The sequence below is a fragment of the Girardinichthys multiradiatus genome, chromosome 24 (genome assembly GCF_021462225.1).
Source record: "Girardinichthys multiradiatus isolate DD_20200921_A chromosome 24, DD_fGirMul_XY1, whole genome shotgun sequence".
NCBI lineage: Eukaryota > Metazoa > Chordata > Actinopteri > Cyprinodontiformes > Goodeidae > Girardinichthys > Girardinichthys multiradiatus.
This window is the reverse complement of record NC_061816.1, coordinates 9,462,590-9,483,506: the sequence shown is the minus strand read 5'-3', so window position 1 is coordinate 9,483,506 and position 20,917 is coordinate 9,462,590. Positions and strand designations below refer to the sequence as shown.

The window sequence follows — 20,917 nt, the reverse complement described above, 5'->3', positions numbered from 1 at the left end:
TGCGTAATATTTTTTCCACCGAAGTATTTATGGGGAAGTTCTGGTTTAATTCTTCAGGGCATGGTCACGGAGCAGGAAAGAACCTAGCAGCTCTGTGCCAGGGTTACTTTACAATTTCATTTATTATTATTATTCTCTTTGCACAAAAATGTCTAAATGACTTTAGTTTTGATAGTTTTGATCCGGCGTATTTTCCTGATCATACTTCAGTCTCAGTTTGTACCACCTGCTGGTATGGTCTTGTTTGGGCAATAAATATCTCATATTGTTATAATGACACAGAAAGGAATTTATACAGTTGTTTTACAGATGGGAATAGGACCGGCACTCATACTTACAGTGCATTTAAATGGATCACTAGTGTGTTATTGTTACCTTTAACCTGGAATTAAGTCAGAGTCGTTTTTATTAGTTTTGGTGTTCAGGCGACAGACATCATAGATATACAACAACAGTCACAACAATAGTAATCATCAATACAAGAAATGCTACAGTCAGTGCAGAAAATGTATATCAAGTATTTAGTGCAGATTGATCATTTTAATTATTGTAGGTGTGAAGGACAATTTATATCTGTTAGTTTTGGTCCTCAGGAGCCTTAATGCCACCCAGAGGTAAGAAGCACAATCTCCTCTGAGAGTGGCTGATCAGGGCTGTGCCTTCAGGACTCGACCATCATAGATGTCTGACAGAGAGCTGCTGTATCCCAGTAATTATACTGGCTCAATCGTTCTCTGTTCTGCACTATGAAGGTTACCATACCACAAAACAATACTAAAAGATAAATAAGACCATTAGTGTTTTGCTCACATTAAAAGTGTTCAACGTACAGAGAAAATTAAGTCTAAAGGCCTTTATTGCAGATGGCAGTTTGTTGAGGTTACGGATCAATTCGTGGTCCATGATAGTACCCAGGTATTTGTAGCTCTCTACTGTTTCCACTTATAAACCCTTGATGGTTATAGGGGGCTAAGAAGGGGAGGTTCTCCTCCTAAAGTCAACAGTCATATCTTTGGTCTACACTGTGAAAAATGTTCCGTATGGACCAGATCCTTGTTTACACTGTAAAGAAATATTGTATTTTAGAATACAATACTCTTTTATTAATGCAGTGGGGACATGTCAGTGTATCAGATGCAACGTTGCAGGATACAGACTAAAAATAAGTGATAATAATAAAGCTAAAATAATTGTGCAACTCTTTGTAGCTAAATCCTCTTTTTTAATGGTTGTAGTGGATGATGTAATATACAAGAGCACAAGGAGAAGGGCAACAAATTATTAGCTGGATCATCTGTCAAATTACTAATGGAAATTCTCCAGAACATGTTTTTCTTTTTGTAGTGTCATGTATTGTTTCTATTTGCACTGTGGTCCATTTATCCAGCAGGCCTGTTTTTATGTCAGACCCTTGTGATTATTTCTCTATAATTATCTTGTTTCAGCAGCAGAGAAATGCAAAGATAAACTTGAGGAAACATTTAAATCAACCATAGATATTTAACCTGTTTTACTGTGATTCACCCCCGGTAATTGTGCAAAACATTTCAAAATCAAAAGTCTCTCAGCAGGAGCTATGAACACAGTAATCTCCTGGTTTGATGAGACACAAACTCCCTTTAACGTATTTCCAACCAACCTGATCTTCAAATATCATCAGAATGGCAACAACATCATCCTTAAAAAAGTATTTTAGCCACTGAAGATGAGGAGTTTGAGTAGTTGTTGTTTTCTTGACGTTTTTGGCTGGAGGTTCGCTGTCTGATCTCATTCTCCACTTTCAGAGGTGTTTTCAACCTTTAAATGAAGATATTAGGTACATTCCAGTCAGAAAATGACACATTTTAAACAAATTACTCTAAAGGATTAAGCAACAACATACAGATGCAAAAAATAACATCTGAGGGGACATTTTCTAACTTACAACATAAGATTGAAGTAATTTTACAGGAGAAAAGAAGAGCTTCAAATATCTTGCAGTACAGCTAAAATGACTAAAAGAATAGAATAATGTTTAATTAGAAGGATTTCTCACTCATCTCTGTCTTGTGATGATTTTATTTGTGTTTTATCCATCTCAGGGTCCCTGAGTGACAGAAAATGTTTGATTTGTTAGTTGTATAACCTTTACTGGGTTGAAAAAAAGTGTGAAAGTGGTTATTACCTGTATTGAATTTTCTGTTTGAAACACAGAAATATGAAGACAGGAAGAAGAATGCAGACCATCCCAATGAGTACAACGACAGTAATGATCTGAGTTCTCCCTTTAGGAAAAACTAAAAAAAACAGCATGACAACAGATTAATAATTACAGCTACAGCTATTTTAGTGTGTCTTTAACAATTTTGTACATCAAGAAAGGGATTTTTGTTCCCATTCTTATTTGCAAAGTAGGTCAGACTCAAATGGATTATCTGGCTGTATGTTTAAAGTTGGTGGAAGGAAAACCTCCATCCCAGTCTCAGGCCTTCTGCAGCATGATGCTGCCAGCACCAAATTTCACACTGAGGTTATTGGTGATTCAGTGATGTCCAATAATGGATGTTTTACCAAACACAGTCCAAAAATATGCTCAAAGGAAGGCAATTACTAAAACTAGATTTTATGTGGGGGCAACACAATACAGGGAGTCTGAAGCACTAAAGCATCTTTCTAACACTTTTTTATAAAATCACTTCCTTTGATTTCTCAACTATGCACCACTTTGTGTTGGTCTTTCGTAGAAAATCACAACGAAATACATTGAGGTTGTTGTTATAGATGACAAAATGTTTAGAAAGTCATCCAAACAAGTACTTCCTATAAATGTGATTGTTTGAAAGAGTTCCTCACCATCTTCAGACGTCTCTGTGAGTCCAGGAACGGTGACCAGCAGCTCTCTGGGAGCAGCAGAGAGAACTGACACTGAACATCCAACCTCTGTGCTGCTGAAAGCTGACAGCAGAGCTGTGGTGGTGATGGTGACCGTACCGTTGCTGTTGGTCACACTGGTGGAGGTGTACTGGGAGAAGCTGAGGTTCTGGTGGAGAACAGTCAGTGTTACAGAGGGAGCAGGTCGACCTGTGGCTGAACAGGACACAACTGACTCTGCAGGAGAGTTTGATCTTCTGACATCAAGGATGGGTTCATGCAGCTCTGAGTAGAGAAGAAAAAAACATGATCAACATCTAGTTATAAAATTAACCCTTTAATTCAGTCATCTTCTTACCATAAATCTTCAAACAGGTTCTCCCTATCAAAGCTCCATCAGGGTAGATGTTGAACAAACAGAGATAACATCCTTCATCCTGCTCTGTAACACTCTTAATAACTATGGAGGACTTCTGCAGTCCAACTTCTGTAAACTGAACCTTTTCTTTAAAGTCAGGATCCACAGTTTCACCAAAAAACTCGCTGTAGGTGCAGACATTCTTCTCTGTTGTCTCCAAGACCTTCTGCCAGGTGACCTGTTGGACATCTTTAGTTTCCAGGAGCTGACAGCTGAGAGGAGCATCTTCTCCCACTGCTGCTAATATGGTCTGCTGGGTTTGGATCACAGCTGCTTCACCTGCACAAACATGAAATCATGTGACTGTTATAAACAGAAAAACAAATTACATAAGTGTTACCTCCCAGTTCTTAATAGTCAGGATGACCCCCATCCGCCAATAGGACACTTGGTCTTTCATACAATATTCCAAAAGCTTGGATCATACAGAGAGGAGGACCTCTGACTAGTCCGCTTTCAACTATTTCTCCTGGATTCTCTCTAAACGTCTCATCTCTTCAGCTCACTCCAGGGGTTTTCTAAAGGCTTTAGGTCTGGAAGAGGAGAAGGAATGGAAGGCTGATTTTGTCTTCAGTCCACTATGCTGATTTGGCCAAATGTTTTGGATCTTTATCCTGCTAAATAATGCCAACCTTTTTTTTTTAACGTTTTCTAGCAGAAGCATCCAGATTTTTATTTATTTGTAAATCCATGGAGTCTAACAAGGTGCCCAGGACATTGGGAGATATAAAGGCCCACAGCATCACACATCCTGTACAAAGAGACGTGATTTTCTACACATTTATGCGTAATATAAGCGACTGTTGATTCTCATCATGTGTACCACAGTGAAATGGGAAGTAACTAAAAACAGTCATCAGTTTAAACATGAGATTCTTTCCCCATTAATTAAATGTAATCAAAATAAATGTGGGATTGTTGTATCGTTTATGTGATTATGTCACTGTAATAAAAGATTAATTTTCAGACCTTTTAGACATTTTTACAGGGAGGGGCAGTAGATTTATCAGTCTGTCAGCTGTGTTACAAATACTATAATCCAATCAGCAGTTTGTGATGTAATCTATTTACCTCTATCTGTATATAAAGCATTTATTAATCTACAATATTACCTGTTGATATTGTACAACAGGTAAAACATGGTGGAATGTAATTCATGTGCATCAAATAACTTCATTTAATAAAAAAATAAACAACATGACAAAATATAGTGTGACCCACCTCTGTTAAGAAGCTCCAGAACAGCAAAACACAGGACTGCACAGGACGCCATAGCTATACATTCGCGCTAAAAATATTACAATCAGCGGTAACTGAATATGGACCGAACCAATATTCTGCATCCTGATAGGAATTAAAAGCAACAAACCAATTTAAACTATATTGCACCTGCAATTGTGAAATCTCCACAGTAACTTAATTATACTATTTATTTCTATTATTTTGTGCAGTTTTCTCTGTATTTTATTCACATAATTCCTGATTTCCCCTGTTTTTCCTGCAGTGACACAAACTCATAAGGAAACTTTCACTTTTGCTTTTGACCTCATGAAGCTGCATGAGTTACAAATGTGGTCAAACTGCGACATCTAGCGGCCATTTGATCAAAATGGACACTATTTATATACAATTTTTATGTTATAAATTACATTTAGAAAGTGTAATAACATAAAAATTGCTTGCAGTAAATTTAGCTTCAGATATAACCTTTTTAATAAGCGGTACAATGGGTCTGATTTACTAGAGACATGAAAGTTAAAAATAAAACATGAATCATTCTGATATTTTTTATGAATATATTTCTTTTGCTAAAAACAGACAACACTTAAGTACTTTACTTTTATAAGAATAAAAACAAATACGTTTAATCATAAGTTAGGTCATTTCTAAAACACGTAATATTTTGTTTAACAAAACAATAAATACATTTGAAAATAAATAATTAATAATAATACAGCAACACAAATGTTCATCACTCAGAAGTTCTAAGGAACACTACCTGAAGTAAAATTGCACATTTTTGGTTCTTACCAACAAAGATAGAAAACATCAAAATACATGAACACACGAAGATGTATTAGTTTTGCATTTTGAGAGCAAGCAACAAATGACTGTTAAACCACTATAAACAACATGCAAACTGCAAGAAGAGGTCCAAACTGCAACCAAAAATACAGCCAAAGCAGATACTTAACAGCTCCACATGGATTTCTTTGTAAATGAGGCAATACTTCTAAAATCACACATTTAACAGGAAGGTTTATTTACACAATTGGACACTAGATGTAACTAGAGGCTCATTTTGATTGCAGTTAAGACGTCAGCTTGTTGATATAAACCTTGACGTTTGCTCCTTTACAGCCATGTAGTTCTGACACTGCTGTGGTTTCTCTGTGGTTTTTACATTCAACAAAGCCTACAGACAAGCTCCAAGTTAAAGTGCAAAGTGCAGCAGTTTGAGAGAAATGTGATCTGGTGCAGTTTAAACTCAGTAGACTGTTGTCTGGCTTTAGCTTATTCACATCACCGGTGCAACAGACAGGTTGACGTAATGCTTGAAGGATCTGCTGCTACGAAGCGGATCAAACTGCAGTAAACTCAATCGGTCTCCTCTTTAACCTCCTAGAAAGAGAAAGCAGAAGAGTTGAGAATGATATACTTGAAGCATTCTACAACTATTAGTAAAAGTTTCTGCTTATTGAAAGTGAAATATCTCACCTCTTGTGGATGACCACAGCTGCCACCCCAATGATGCAGATTATGATTGCTAGAGTTGCGATGATCAGAGTGTTCAGTGACCAACTCTCTGAGGAGAAACAGCACTTAGTTAGTCTTCACAGAAATCAGCTAGATCATATTTCACAAAAAGAGGAAGCTGGAAATCCCTCGCTGTCTTACTGTTACTGTTAAAATCCTAGAATGACCCTCTGGTGTCAATCCAGTAACTTCTTGAGATCCCACCCAGAGCTGGTGTACAGTGTACCGTGACTAGGGGTTTCCGTGAACATAAAACTGGGCTAAAAGTGAAACTAAAGCCTTTGAGGCTTATGAGTCACAGCTCTGCTTTTAACAAGCATGAATCAGTTTGTTTTGTTTCAGTCTTGTGACCTCCAGGACTACATCTGTGTCATACGTCAGACAAAGGTGCACCGGGAAATGAAGCTAAACTCAAGTGAATTTCTGGGATTTCCTGAGTTCCTGGTTGGCTGAACAATATTCTAGTGTGAAAATGTTTTGACATATAGGTAACATCACTTCCTGGCAGTTCAGGGATTTTCTTTACACACCCACAAGACTTCCTTGAACCAGAGCCAGGTATTTATTTCCATATCAGCAGGAAATACAAACATTATCTGGAATCTGAATTTCCATAGTAGTGGCACTCCCTAATTGGTTCTCTCTCAGATAGCAGATCATGACATAACCCATTTAAACCCACAATTATCCACGATAGCTTGTAAAACAAAGTCCAGCATGCATACCTTCTACCTTCTCCTCTTGCAATGAGGAGAAAGAGAATTCTTCTCGCCGTTCTCCCGTCATTCCTTTGTTCAGCACACAGTCCACATGTCCTCTCCAGTCTGCAGGTACCTCCACTGTGATGCTGCTACTGCTAGTGAACGTCCTGTCACTGTTGCTGACTACAGCTGTCTGTTGGAGGTCTTTGGAGGAGATGTTGGATGGGATGTCCCAGGTAATTGTGGGTGCAGGTTTCCCTGTGGCTGAGCAACTGAGCACTTCCTCCCTGCCTTTTATGGCAGGATTACTTGTGGGAACACGGTTTTTGTGCATCTTCAATATCCCTGCATGGAAAATTGGGAAGTGTTACTTCTGATGAATGTTTTCTGACATTTAAAACAAAACACTACCCAAAATGCAATAGCTCACCCTCTACTTTGAGGCAAATCTGCTTCCTTTTGGACCCATCAGGATAGGCGTTGAAGGAACATACATAGCAGTTTTCATCTTCCCATGTCACATTCCTCAGAGTGATGGATGAGGAGCTCAGAGACGACTCTGTGAAGCTCACCTTTCCTTCAAAAGGCTCATTTACTTTCTGCCCAAAGCGTCTGTTGTATGTTGCCAGGTTTTCCAATGACTCAGGTTTAAGACCCCGCTGCCAGGTGACCTGCACCACGCCTGTGTGGAAAACAAACAATCAGTAAACTCATAACCTTTAAAAGTGTCATAACTATGTCAGTTTACAGGAGCCAATCCAGATTTTCCAGGAAGTTAAAGAGGGATTTACCTGCTGGTTCAGCAAGCTTACAGGTAAAGCTCGCTTCCTCGCCATACACGGCTGTGGTCGTCCCATGCAAGTTGATATCAGAGGCGTAGGCTGGAAACAGAGGACAGTGTCAGCACATACACTGGAGAGAAGTAATAGCTCACTAAAGTGAGAAAGGTTCAACATGGTGTGATAAAATTCGATAATAATAATAATAATAAATCATTAATGTTATCATAGTATCATTGGTTATATAAAAGAAACATTACTAATGAGAAACATAATAATAAAATGTGTTAATTTAAACAATTTCTATTAATAATAACATATCTATCAATAAAAATATTTATATCAATATAATAATATGTAAAATCAAATATGCAATAAAGATCTAGTAACAGAATCATTTAGTATTATAATTAAAACACAAATTAAACATGAAACATATTATTTGATGTTATTATTTTTAACCAGAGGTGGGTAGTAACTAGTTACATTTACTTGAGTAATTTCTCGTATGGCTACTTTTTACTCTTATTTGAGTAAAAATAAGTTAAAGTTGTGATAATCTTCCCACCTCTTTTAATAACAAACATAAATATTGATATATATTTTTTTTAATACTCTAAATGCTGACATAATAATAATGCAAACAATAACAATAACAGTAATACTAATAAAATAAAACATTTTTTATATGAACCAAATTCTTACAAGACCTTTCAAAAGAGGGCAGAAATATCGTTTTACTTATATATTATATTAATGTACTCTATAAATAATAGAACAGCGAGTACAGGTGACGTCAAACTAAAGAACGGTAATATGTCACCCATGTAATTGTAATAAAGGTCAATAGTAGTCAGGATTTAAAAGGTGTAAAAACTGTCTTACCTTTAAAAGCCAAAGAGAAGATAATGAGGATCAGTAGCATCCTGAGTCCCTGCTTCAGCACAGTTGGTGAATACTTTCTGTTTGAGCTCTGCAGCCAGGTTTTTATAGAGGAGACTGTGGGGGCAGTATTTCACCCGCTGACTAATGAGGATTTAGAAGAGTATATGCGGTTTGGGGTTTCTTCTGCCTCATCAGATTTTTACAGAACATGTTCCTAAAAAATCCTGTGAACATATTTTACTCTTAAATTAACCATCACTGTCTTATAAATAAATATTGCAAAGCATTTCTAAAGCAAATTAGAACTTTAGGTATCATTTTTGAAGAACTGAAACAAGAATGGAAATTATACTTTTAATCAGACTTAATTTAAGGTCCTTTCAGATGCACTCTATTAATTTTTAAATTTCTGCGAATATAAGTGAAACTAGTCCTAATTCTGTGTTTCTCACCACTTTAGCATCCAGTAAACACAGTTTCTGCACTTCTGCAAAGTCACTATTTATTAGACGTTGTTGCCAGTAATCTTAATGGTCAAGTGGGGAAAAACCTTAATGCCAGAAGCAGAAGTTCCCTGAAGTGATTGGTTGTTTAAATGTTTATATTCCCTTGTGAGTAAATGATGCAGTGACATTTTCATTTTGGTTATGTGTAAATGAGGTTGTGGTATTTCCAACATGCAGCTACATTAAGTAGCGCCACTCCACCTGTTGCGTCCTTCGCTTCCACACGTACCCCAGCAGAAATACTATACAAGCATTAAATAAGTAAATAAATAAATACAAGATGTTATTCAGATCATCCCACTTGAATTACATATTTTCTTGTCTTTCACATTTTGAAGGGTGGCAGAAACCTCAAGGAAACACTAAGTCATGGATTACTAATTACAACAAGCTATTAAAAGCCATGTTTCAGGAATTTATGCTGGTGTCAAAATTACTTCTCTTCATTAGAGTTATACATCAGGTGTTTGTGGTGAACGATCTCTCACTTCAGGAACATACAGTTTCCTCCATCATGTTCGGTAAGTTGCATCACCAGTCAGACGTGACGACATGCTCAGTATCCACTTTTTTTTTTATCTCACCGCCCCAACAGAATCATGAAATCGACTGCTCCAGAGAATCTGTGAACAATGTCATTGTAACTTCTGCAGTAACTCTGCAGATCAGTGGAAATATATGGTACATTTTCCTGTGTCAGATCTACAGAAAGCAGAACGGGAAGAACTGGGCGGTAGAACCCTGCGGTCTGATTCCCAACCACATATTAAATCATGCTTGTCACAGTAAACACTGTGTCATGCAACAATGGGCTGATTTCCAAGTAAACAGTTAACAGTTAATTTGCCAAATCATAAATTATTTCAAACCTTTTTACACCTTTTATTTGAAATACATCCTCTAAAATTCAAATAAAAAATAAATCAGCATTGAGATAGTGTGTACTTTTTCATCCTTTTTACACACCTAACAATGCAATTGACATGAAATAAACTACAGCCGTCCTAGCAGGATTTTCTTGCCATTTGCAGCCTTAACACATAGTTACAGTTTGTAGAGAAGTTAGAAAGGATGCAAAGTATCTCCTTGTACAGAAGTATCAATCTCAACTAAAGAACGTCATACCCACAGTGAAACATGATGATGGCAGCATCATAATCTGGGGTTCGTCAAGGCAAATAAAATACCTTAAAATCTTTGTTTTGGTCCCAAAATCCTCAAGTGTCTGGTCTAAAGCTGCAGACGAGGTTATTACAGATTTTGTATATGTTTTTTTGTTTTTCGGTTGAATCATAAATGTGACATTATAAGTGCAGCAGTAATGTGCTGGGCCCATAGCCTGTTAATCTACATAGCCTGTGTGTAAATCTAGAGAGCCACAGATACTGTAGTGTTGCGCAATATTATTTGCGTAATATTTTTTCCACCTAAGTATTTATGGGGAAGTTCTGGTTTAATTCTTCAGGGCATGGTCACGGAGCAGGAAAGAACCTAGCAGCTCTGTGCCAGGGTTAATTTACAATTTCATTTATTATTATTATTATTGTCTTTGCACAAAAATGTCTAAATGACTTTAGTTTTGATAGTTTTGATCCGGCGTATTTTCCTGATCATACTTCAGTCTCAGTCTGTACCACCTGCTGGTATGGTCTTGTTTGGGCAATAAATATCTCATATTGTTATAATGACACAGAAAGGAATTTATACAGTTGTTTTACAGATGGGAATAGGACCGGCACTCATACTTACAGTGCATTTAAATGGATCACTAGTGTGTTATTGTTACCTTTAACCTGGAATAAAAAAAGGGAGGGAAGTACCTGTGCTACCGTTGAACTATCTGTGGTTTATCTGGTTGGACAAGGTAGTTGCTAGTGGTTTAAACCTATTACAGTGAATCTGAATTAAACTAGATTACACCAGACAGAATGGTGTTTTGGTTGCAGGTGTCACTTCTCTCATTTTAAACTTGCCTCAGTCTGCCAGTTAAAGATAGTCTCGGCCTGCCAGTCAGTCAGAAAATAGCTCTCTGGGGAGGGGGGCGGCGGTGCTATACGAAAGAAAGAACTGAGCTCATCTTTACGCAGGCAGATAATGCACTGATTGTAATCGGAATTCAGATACGTCATTAAATGCTGAAAATTTTTACTAGGATTACGCATTTGCCAAAAAAGAGAGCAAGCAAATAAAAATCATAAATTGTTCATAGCTCTACACTTTATCAAACACGATAGCAAATTGGAGCATATTCAGTGCCAGTTTTTAAATAGCAGCTATAAATACCAAAAACAGGCCTCTATATAAGGAGATAATTTGCAGTTCATCTTATTCAATCAAAGAGGAAATATGTTTCATTTTTTCATTTCAAAAGTGATTAATATTTAATATTAATCATACTATATAAAGAGACAGATGAAAATATCTTTGCAAAGACATTAAAATTGCTGACCCTGGATGATTTCATTTGATTGGAAAACATAATAAAATGGATGATTTTTGATGAGGGCAACCCACCAGGGCAACATCCTACTAAGGGGTTGGATGTTCAGTCAACAAGCAACAGGCGCCCCCTCTCTGTTGCTCAAAGGTTAGGGATTTTATGGAGTGTGGGTTGGGTGTAAGGGAGTTGTTCTTCCATAGCACATTTCAATCAAGGGCACTCACTGCTTTTTTTAATACGTAACCATAACATTTGAGGAAACTTATCTTGCATCTTTGCATAGTTTCTACAAAGGAAGTTTTACAGAGAACATTACCTGCAGTGGTTCCCCTAAGGGAACCAAAGCTATACTGAGGTAAATATGGAAAATATCAATACAATACATTGTAAGTTGATGGTTAAAATGAAGACAATGCCTAAACCTAATGTTTTGTTTCTGCATCCATGTAACATCATCATATTTTGCTGCTTTGCTTTCTCTTTCTTCTCCAATGTTTCTTTCTGGTCACAAAAATGTGAACTTTAAGCAGGTAAATAACATCACAGACATGCTGACCAAAGTTCATGGAGATAATAACAGGATTTGCTGACTGCCTGAGAAAGTACCCATCAGCACTGCAAGTAAACAACAGTGTATTACTTTTATCCAGCCACAGCAGGTTTACTGACTAAACAGGCTAAACTGAATAAAATACGATGCATCCAGTTGAAGAATTAAAACCGTCTTCATCAGGGTGTTTCCTGCTCTGACCTAATAAATGTTAACTTCTAAATGAAATTCTAAAACACTTTATAAATGCTTTCAGCAGGTATTTAAACTCTTATCCAAACATAGCAAAAATAGCTCCAAAAGTTTCCATGAAGTCAAAGTGATGTTTTTTCAATGTGCACTGGTTTTTTGGCAGTCACTGAACCCTGATAAAACTTCAGACAAATTGCTGAACTTGCAGCTTCAGACGTGACACCTGACTTTTTATACTTGAAAGTCCCTTAAATTGTGCTGAGAGAACCTCTTCTGTTGACCCCGAATGCTGCAAGTTTGCACATAATCACTGTAAGCACTCAACACATATGACATGCAGGAAATGTGAACACAATATATTGCATTTGTTGGATACATGAAAAAAGGAAGCACACAAGGCGTAAGTACAGAGGAGGGGGTTTCAGGTCAGATTGCTCTTGACCTCGTACTTCCTCTGTAAGTAAAAGGGAATGTCAAAGTCGGTCCGGGGAAGACCAGACCGCAAAAAAATATGAACAAATAAATCTGTCAAAGACTTTCTGGGATCAACAGCAGATCTCCATTTTTACATGTACCAAAGTAATTAGAGACACGACTGTATTAATTTTATATGACTGCCACCTACAAAATACAATTTCAAACAACTATAGCTTTCAAGAGCAGGCTTCCTTTTATTAGGGTGGTTCCTTTATATTTATTCAGCTCTTGGCAGCATTTAACAGGGAAAACTGATCTGACTCCTGCTCCCAGGAGTGACAGATTTCCCATCTGATTTGCACAAACCCTATTTCAGTTTTAAAATGGTTGAACATAAGGCAGCTTCCCTTTTAGTGCAATAGATTTAGTTGATTATTAAATAATTAAAGCATTCTGTTTTTTATTCTAAGGTTCTTCTAAAAACAAATGTAACAAAAACATTGGCAGCTGCCCAGGGTGGCATTAGAAGAGGGCGCCCATGCACAAGTTTTTCTTAATCTCTTAATTTCTCCTTGAATGATTTTTCAGCGAGTCAGTGAAGAGTTGGCACCCCCAGCTCTTCACTACTTGTACCCTCTTTGCTGTTAATATAAGGAAGCAGGTTACCTGACTGGGACTGCACAGCATTCAACCCCTCACCACATCTGAGAGGATGTTCTGGATTTTGACTGGTTTTGGGAAGACATGGCTATGTATGGCACAATCAAACTGAACTCATGTGCGTATTAATCCGTGATGTCCTCGCTACTTCTTTTAAGTGGCCTCATTAAGGGATGGCTAAGAGGGGATTTTGGATAAATGTTGTCCTTACAAACTGGGAGAGATTCTGGGGATGTTTGCATCATGGAAAGAGGGAAACAAAGCAAGGCATGTTGCTAGTCTTGAACTGCTTGTTTCATGCAGCTTTAGATGCAGGTGGAGCGAGATCTGAGGGAGATGCTTACCCTGGTGGCATTTATAAAAGAACTGCCTCTACATGTCATTACACGAAGCAGCTAAGGTGTGTTCGGCTCAAGAACAAAACATGTTGAACTATGAGTAAAAGTAGCCATCTTTCAGAGGCAGCAATAATGAAGACTTACTAAACCTTTCAAAAGCATATTTCAATATAAATTTAATTCAATTTGCATTCATTTAAAATCTGGACACAATAGAAATATTCTGGGGTATATCATCAACGATTGCTAACATTTTAATAACAACTAGAAGGATTAATTGTGTAAAACAGTTTACTTTAACTCAACATTTTTGGTTTATTTCAGCAAATTTTCACTGCAATTCTTCAGTTTCGTATTACTACTACTTTCAGCTTAATTTGTGCTAAAATAGTGTCAGAGTTAGACACACTGATAAACTCAGAGAAGGTATGCAATGAAGACACAAGCGAGTCAAAGTTATCTTTGGCTGGCCAGGGAGAGACAGTCCGTTCTCCAAGAGGAGCTGAGTGTGTCACAGTCTTTTATTAAAGAAAGGAAAAAAAAACACTCATGTTACAGCATCGTGGGTGTGGCTACACACAGTTTCACAAATACAAGTCCTACTGAATAAAATTGGTTCTGTCCAGATATTGATACAGCACACACGTCCACATCTGGCACTGAAAGACACGAACAGCCATCTTCCCAGAACATCCCTGCAAGCACAGAGGTTCCTGCTCAGTCTGCATTGCAACCACCCAAATGCAACTCTAAGGCAAGATGACAATTCTGTTAATAGTTTATAAAAAAAACTCAAGATAAATGTGAAAAGTATTCAAAGTTCACCAAACTAAATAAATGAAAATGTCTTTTAATGGTAAATCATAAGGATAAAGAACCTTTTTAAACTAAGCAATGATAATTTATGTACAAATCTTCCAACAAATAGTTTTGCATTTACATATCACAGGAGCACTAAAACTTCCTGCTTTTCATAAAACACTGAAGGCTCCATCATTAATGCAGCTGTTAATTTTTAGGCTCTTTACCTTTGATGAAAAACTGTCATCATTCATCTAAAAATCAGCTTTTCTGCTTTAACATGAACTTTAACTCACCTTTTACCAACTGATGACTTAATACGCTGATTCAGCCAGAAACAGCTTCAGTTTCTTCTTATGTTGATCCGTTATAAGAACCTGAAACAACGCAGTGCAGGTGAAACATGATCATACTGGTAAGGAATATGCCTGTAAAGTTTGTCCTTATTGATCCCTCAGTTATTTGATTTTAATTTATGAGCAGACAGACGTTCTTGACCAATGGTTCTCCAGTTTCTGAAGGTTTTCCCAAGTTTTGTTAGCCCTGAACTCGACCCATGAATTACTTAGACATAAAATGGCCCCAAATCTCAAGAGATGAACCAGGGTTCTTTTAGGGCAACATTGATATTTAGGCTTTGTTATCTTCAATGTCCTAAACCTTTATAAGAATGACTGAAGGCTTCATAAGCTGTAAAGGAGATAAACAGGTTTAGGGAACCAATGTTAAACTCCTGTTCTCCATGGCCAGCATACTGCAACTTTCAGATGTGTCTGTACAACACATCTGTATCAAACTATTGGGGTCTTAGCAGGTCTCTGTAGAAGTTGACTGCATGCTGAGGAAGCAATTCAGCCGTTTGATTCAGGTATGTTGGACCAGAGAAACAACTAAAAAGCAAAGAATGCTGGACCTCAAGGATTGGAGTTTGGCAACATGCATCTATACTTCACTAAGACAGAAGAAAACACAAATGCATTTTGTCACAAAGAGGTTGTCTGATGGTTCTGTAGTCAAAAGTAGCCAAAAACAAATTTTGATTCATATTTTAAAAACCAGGAAAGCAGCTTCGATGTACAAAAAACTTGTCAGGGTGCATAGAGTGTTCTGATGTAACTATAGTTTCTTTGCAGGGGGAACTCAAGCTGAATATCCTCAATCATCAAAACAGACTAACAGGCGAACTTATGGCTGATAACCACAGTCTGTCCAAACCACGTTGACAGGAAACTGCAGCTCAGTAGGCCCCAGACAGCATTTGATAAAATTGAGGTTTGGGCTTCAACGGAAGGATGTTTTTCATCTCCTGACACGCGAAAGAGGAGTTACATAAAGAAAATATGCTGCAGATAGAAGATTCAAATGGAGAACTTAGCCAACAGACTTGTTTTTCAACACACAGTTTTGAAAGAATATACCTTTAATGTCGGCTGGAACAAGCAGATGAGTTGGCTGCTTTTTCAGAAATGCTCACATCCAGGGAAGACTTGAGATCTTTAAAAAAAATGGCGGCCTGCAGCTCCATCTCTGTACTTCTTGTCAATGCAGTGCTCAGGTGTTCAGGGAGGAATTGGATTAAAATCAAAAAAGCTTAAAATGAGTAAAATCTTTCAATTTCCTCTATTTCGGTGATTTCTCAACGAATTTATAAAATACTTTATGTTTTTCTAGTTTTACCTCACAACAAATATATGCTAGATATATCTGTTAATTCATCTACTAGTAGTTATTAATTAAATATTAAATAAGGCGCTCCCAGTTTGTTTACAATGTATATAAAGTAATTTGTAGCTGATTAAGTCCAATATTAAATGAGAAAAAGTACCTTAGAGTCTAAGTGCACACTTCCTCTCCACTGGTATGGCTGGTTGTGCAATCAGGTGTCAGTGACACTTAACTTGCTTTAAACTAGAACATTATCCACAGTTATCCAAGGTTTTGCAGAGCTTTAAGCAGAATTGATTTGGGAGGCACTTCCATGTTTGAGCATTGTGCATTTAGCAGATCAACTTCCTTAAACTGGCTGTACATTAGAACGTGTTTTGCTCGATAAAGGCATGAGTTACATAATACATAGTAATACAGTGTTTTAAAACAAGACTTCTACAAAAACAAAGCAGATGTACTGTTGCTTCTCCTTTTTAGTTGAACCAAGAAGGGAGGGGTCAGGTTAATTTGGCTCTCCTGATCATTGACCTGACTCTTGGTACAGAAAGGCAGCTGAATGGCATTAGCATGATTCTGCTTCATGGTATTACATATTAATAAGTCTAAACAATGTTTTGAATAGAGATTAACTGTCAGAGAGAATCTGAGTAAAATGGTCCACACCAATGAGGCAGATCTGTTTTAAAAAAGAGTGTGTTGGCTCCTTTTTAAAATTAATTATTGATGCCATCTATGGTCCAAGACAAGGATTGCAGTAGAGTCAATATTGGGGTAAATCAAGGAATCTTGTTTCAAAACCTAATTTAAATGTGTTTTTACATTTTACAAGTAAATTTACATCACCAACAACAGCAAGAACACACGAACAAACATAAAAATATATTAAAAGTCCAGTTATCCCTCTGAAGATATTGTGTTTGTTTACAAATTCTAAATGTTTTTACCTTTAATCTGACAAATGGAGTTTTGATGAAAATTCAACTTGGAAGACTCACCTCCACTTCTGGCTTTGTCTAACTACTCCAACACGTTCTCAGCTCCAACCAATCAGCTCCTGATCCACATTCCTCTTCAGCCAATCATCCCTCCAGGCTTCACATTAAAAGACCTTCATATGCAGAATCTCGTACTCTTCAGCTGAGCTTCGACCCTCCTCCACCCCATCTCCACCATCTGGCTTCAAGCTCCTTCCGACTCCCTTATGTCCTCAGGCCTCCACTCCACCAACAGCATCAGGATCCTGGGAGGGAAGACTTCTCTAATTCTAACCCTAAGATGTTTATTCAAGCTCATGTCATTATCAGCATCCATGTCCTCCGGGGGTTGTGAGTCTTTCAAGGTCAAAATCTCCTGTAAAATTGACCTAAATGAAAATCTGTTTGATGTAAAGATGTAGAAAATTAAAAAGTGGTAAGAACTGGGTAAATTAATGTGCACACCCTTAAACTGATATTTGAATAAATTTGTAGAAAGGTTGACATTTGCTTATTTGCATCTTTTAGCTAAAATCATAGATCACAGCGAATCTCACTAAATCTCACCATAATGGCATCTTGTAAACTAGCTTACAGCTTGAAAAGGTCTTTAAAAAGCACAAGTCCTAAAATCAAACAAACTAATTTGATTTTTGGCCCTTATTAATTCTGACAAGGTAGAAAATAAAAAATATATATATTCCATACATTCAAATATTTCATTTTGTCCAAGCATACATCAATGAAAGAATGTCCCCACCAGAAGGAAAGAAAGGTTTTGGAAGGGGCTAAGCAGAGTTCAGAACCATATTTAGGAGTAATTCTGCACCCACACGCACTGGGAATTAGTCAGGGAATAATGATGAATAAAGAAACTTAAATTTCTTAACTGTGAAACTGAAAATGTTTCCTTTATTCTCCTAAATCATGTGATTCTGACTCATGTTGCTGTTTAAGATCCCACAGATTGCAATATTGCTTAATATGGTGATAAGTGGTGGTACATGCTGACAGTTCATGTGATTGTCTCTCAATTTAAAAGGCACAGAGATGAACAGCATAGCAAAATATTCAGACACACAGCGGAATAGTGATTCTGTTAGGAATAAATTGTAAAATATTTGCTAAATTTGAAGTGATTTTTTAATCAAACAAACATGTGGTCAGTGGGATTTATCATCTGAGCTTGCATGTCCTCACTTTTTTTCCACAATAACACAATGAAAAATATTTCTATCTTAACCTAAATAATAATTCAAATTTGTTATGATTGTGTTGTTGTATTGTATTGTTCTTAATTTCTTTTGGCCAGGAAATGCAATTAATATATTACTTTTCATTAATAAGTTAATAATGCATTTAAACCTTTTCCCCACATTACATTCAGCTTATTTTTGTTTAATTTGATTTACTTCACAAGAGAAAATCTCCAGATGACGCTGTATACAATTGGATTTCATTAATGTATAAAAGAGTCACTTTAATGCTTAATGAATTGAAATACAGTAGTTTCAACATAGTAACAGAGAGCCCTCTTGTGGACATCAGACAGCAGTTCACTCATAAAACTTCTCTCAAACACACAGCTAAAACCAGATATTTACATACACTCTATGAAAAGACATTTTTTATTGTCTGACACCAAATTTGGCAGAATGTTCCTGTTTTAGGTCATTTAGCATTAACAAAATTATTTACAGTTACTAAATACCAGAATATTGAGAGTTCACACACATTTCTGTGGTATTTAGTAGCATCGATTTTTTATTTCCATTTAAAAGACATTTGTGTCCATGCTTTATCTTCCTATTAGATTTCTTGAGATGCCGCTTTAAAATTTCCATATAATATTTTTTTCCACATGATGCCATTTGTTTTATGAAGTGCACCAGTCCCTCCGGCTGTGAAACACCCACATAGCATGATGCTGCCACCCCCGGACTCCAAAGTTAAGATCTCAGGCTTGCAAGCTTCCCTTCTTTTTCCCATACTGATTATAGTTGCATGCAGTTGTTTGAACAGATGAAGGTGACTCCTCCAGACTTGTGCAAGTCCAAATTGTTCTTCCTGATATATGAGCTAATTTCTTTTGATTTTTCCATTTTGCCACACTAGAAAGTAGTGTGTTTGAGGGGTTACCTTAAAACGCATCATGATGTGTGCCTTCATTTAACTAAGATGTTGTGAATTAACCTTGCAGAAGTTTACTCTGTGCTTTCTAATGTTGTTTGAAGGCATTTTAGTCGCAATTTAGAAAAAGTAAAAAAGGCTTTTACCAAATAGAAATAATTTTATCAACCCTAACTGACCTGAAACAGGATAACTTATTTAATGTCTGACAGTGAGGAAAAACATGATTATACATTTTATTCAGCTCATAGAAAAGATGTGGTTTTATCTGTAAATGTGTCCATTCAAGTAAATATATTTGTTTTGTCAGAATTAATTTAATGGTCGTACAACATGCCTGTTGCATAAAGTCCGTTTTCCTTCTGAATGAAGGTGCTGTACGGCTCAATTTCAACCAAGTCCTGCAGAACAAGATATGCAGAATAATGAGCTAAAAAATCTGCACATATGAATAAGTAAAAGGAATGCATTGATTTCTTTTATGTAAATTACCTCATTTTTATGATGGCTGCATGATTCTGGTTGCTCTCTGTTGGGAAATAAAAAAACAGATAATTATCACTGTGTGTCTGTAGGACAGGAAATGAAAGTGGAGCCCATTCTCTTGATAATAGAACAAATGAAGTCAAGATAAAATCTGCTGCGGTGCAGCAACCCTCATATTTAGGTTTAATTACAGATAGTGGAATATTTTTTCCTTTTTAAAAAAGTTATTCAATAAAATGACTTGTGGTGATTTGAAATCTGAGCAAGTAAAAAAGGTGACCATGGATATTGCATTAGTTTCTCACCGATGGTGTCGTCTTCTGTGGACAAATCCCAGAATAACCGTAAGTAAGATAATGAAGAGAGCTGCAGCAGTCAAAGCAGAAGGAACTACAACTCCTGCAGAATCGCTCCGAACTTCATCTGCTAGATTATCATTAGGAAACGAGTCTTTTGACAACAAAAACAAACATTGTTTGTAAATATATAGCTAATATAAGTTTTATAAAGCCAAAATAAAAATGTTCTTACCTCTAACTGTGACGTTGAGATGAAGAATGTGTGTTCCATTAAGATTTGAACACTCACAGGTGTAGTTTCCACTATCAGCTGGTGTTAAACTGGTCAGGTGCAGAAACACTGTGTGATTCCTTGTTTTAAGAGTGAACCTGGAGTCACACTCATGAACAAAGTCGTCTCCTTCTCTATACAGCAGACGACATTCCTCTCCACTGCTCCTCTCCGTTCTGATCTTACACACTATTAGTATGATGTCATTTGATGTTTCGTTGGTGCAGATTGGTATGAAATCTGGTTCCTTCCCGATTGTTTTCACAAGAGTCACTGCAAGCAGTAAATTATAATCACTATCAAATTGTCTCAATACTGTAATAGTGGAAAATATAAAAAGTACTTCAGATCTAATAACACGTAACAGAAAATGAAAGTGTGTAGAGAAAACAACTCAAACTGCAAATTAGTCTCTTTACATTACCTTCGGCATCCAGAAGGCACACACAACATGGCAGAAGCAGTAAAAAGCTGTTTCTCAGTGCATCCATCTGATCATCTGCTGCTGTCTTGGGAGGTTTCAGCATGCTGCACTTAAGAGATATCGCTTAAACTATCCTCTGAACTTTCTGGGCTTCACAAACCACAGGTTCTCATCTCTCAAAGTAGTACAAGAGGATGTGACACTCTTCTAAAAAGGAAACTCGTCTACCTGACCACTTCTCTGAAACAGAAAATACAAACTGGAAGGTATTTCTGCTCATCTCATCATTACAGGTTAATCATCCTGTCGGGTCAAACGTTTGCTTACAATTATAGTTATTAGTTATAATAATCATTCAATTCTGTTCTGTA

The 20,917-nt window shown here is 36.9% G+C and overlaps 3 protein-coding genes and 1 long non-coding RNA gene across 8 annotated transcripts; all 4 read right to left on the bottom strand.

Annotated features, from left to right (window-relative positions):
- Window positions 1-365: 365 nt before the first annotated feature.
- Window positions 366-4,637, bottom strand: LOC124861614 (OX-2 membrane glycoprotein-like). 2 transcript variants are annotated; one of them, XM_047355480.1, is made up of 5 exons: window positions 4,490-4,637; window positions 3,209-3,547; window positions 2,833-3,135; window positions 2,165-2,276; window positions 2,017-2,086 (listed from the first exon to the last, which is right to left on the bottom strand). In XM_047355480.1, exons 1-5 carry the CDS (start codon window positions 4,539-4,541, stop codon window positions 2,032-2,034), a joined length of 861 nt encoding a protein of 286 aa, XP_047211436.1. In that variant the 5' UTR covers window positions 4,542-4,637; the 3' UTR covers window positions 2,017-2,031. The 2 variants fall into 2 exon arrangements, with proteins under 2 accessions (XP_047211437.1, XP_047211436.1); XM_047355481.1 differs by lacking the exons at window positions 2,017-2,086; window positions 2,165-2,276 and adding an exon at window positions 366-1,797 and having other exon boundaries at window positions 4,490-4,619.
- Window positions 4,638-5,049: 412 nt separating this feature from the next.
- On the bottom strand, window positions 5,050-8,467 carry LOC124861615 (OX-2 membrane glycoprotein-like). The gene is made up of 6 exons (XM_047355482.1): window positions 8,391-8,467; window positions 7,518-7,607; window positions 7,157-7,408; window positions 6,751-7,071; window positions 5,987-6,074; window positions 5,050-5,890 (listed from the first exon to the last, which is right to left on the bottom strand). The coding sequence occupies exons 1-6, from the start codon at window positions 8,428-8,430 to the stop codon at window positions 5,851-5,853; spliced, it is 831 nt and encodes a 276-aa protein (XP_047211438.1). The 5' UTR covers window positions 8,431-8,467; the 3' UTR covers window positions 5,050-5,850.
- Window positions 8,468-13,652: 5,185 nt separating this feature from the next.
- LOC124861631 lies at window positions 13,653-17,083 on the bottom strand. The gene is made up of 3 exons (XR_007036693.1): window positions 15,713-17,083; window positions 14,591-14,671; window positions 13,653-14,188 (listed from the first exon to the last, which is right to left on the bottom strand). It is a non-coding gene; the product is annotated as an uncharacterized LOC124861631 (long non-coding RNA).
- Window positions 17,084-17,873: 790 nt separating this feature from the next.
- LOC124861618 lies at window positions 17,874-20,738 on the bottom strand. 4 transcript variants are annotated; one of them, XM_047355488.1, is made up of 5 exons: window positions 20,547-20,738; window positions 20,084-20,395; window positions 19,858-19,975; window positions 19,559-19,595; window positions 17,874-19,467 (listed from the first exon to the last, which is right to left on the bottom strand). In XM_047355488.1, exons 1-5 carry the CDS (start codon window positions 20,647-20,649, stop codon window positions 19,384-19,386), a joined length of 654 nt encoding a protein of 217 aa, XP_047211444.1. In that variant the 5' UTR covers window positions 20,650-20,738; the 3' UTR covers window positions 17,874-19,383. The 4 variants fall into 4 exon arrangements, with proteins under 4 accessions (XP_047211444.1, XP_047211443.1, XP_047211441.1 ...); XM_047355487.1 differs by having other exon boundaries at window positions 19,858-19,978; window positions 20,547-20,737; XM_047355486.1 differs by having other exon boundaries at window positions 17,875-19,467; window positions 19,858-20,002; window positions 20,547-20,735.
- Window positions 20,739-20,917: the final 179 nt, after the last annotated feature.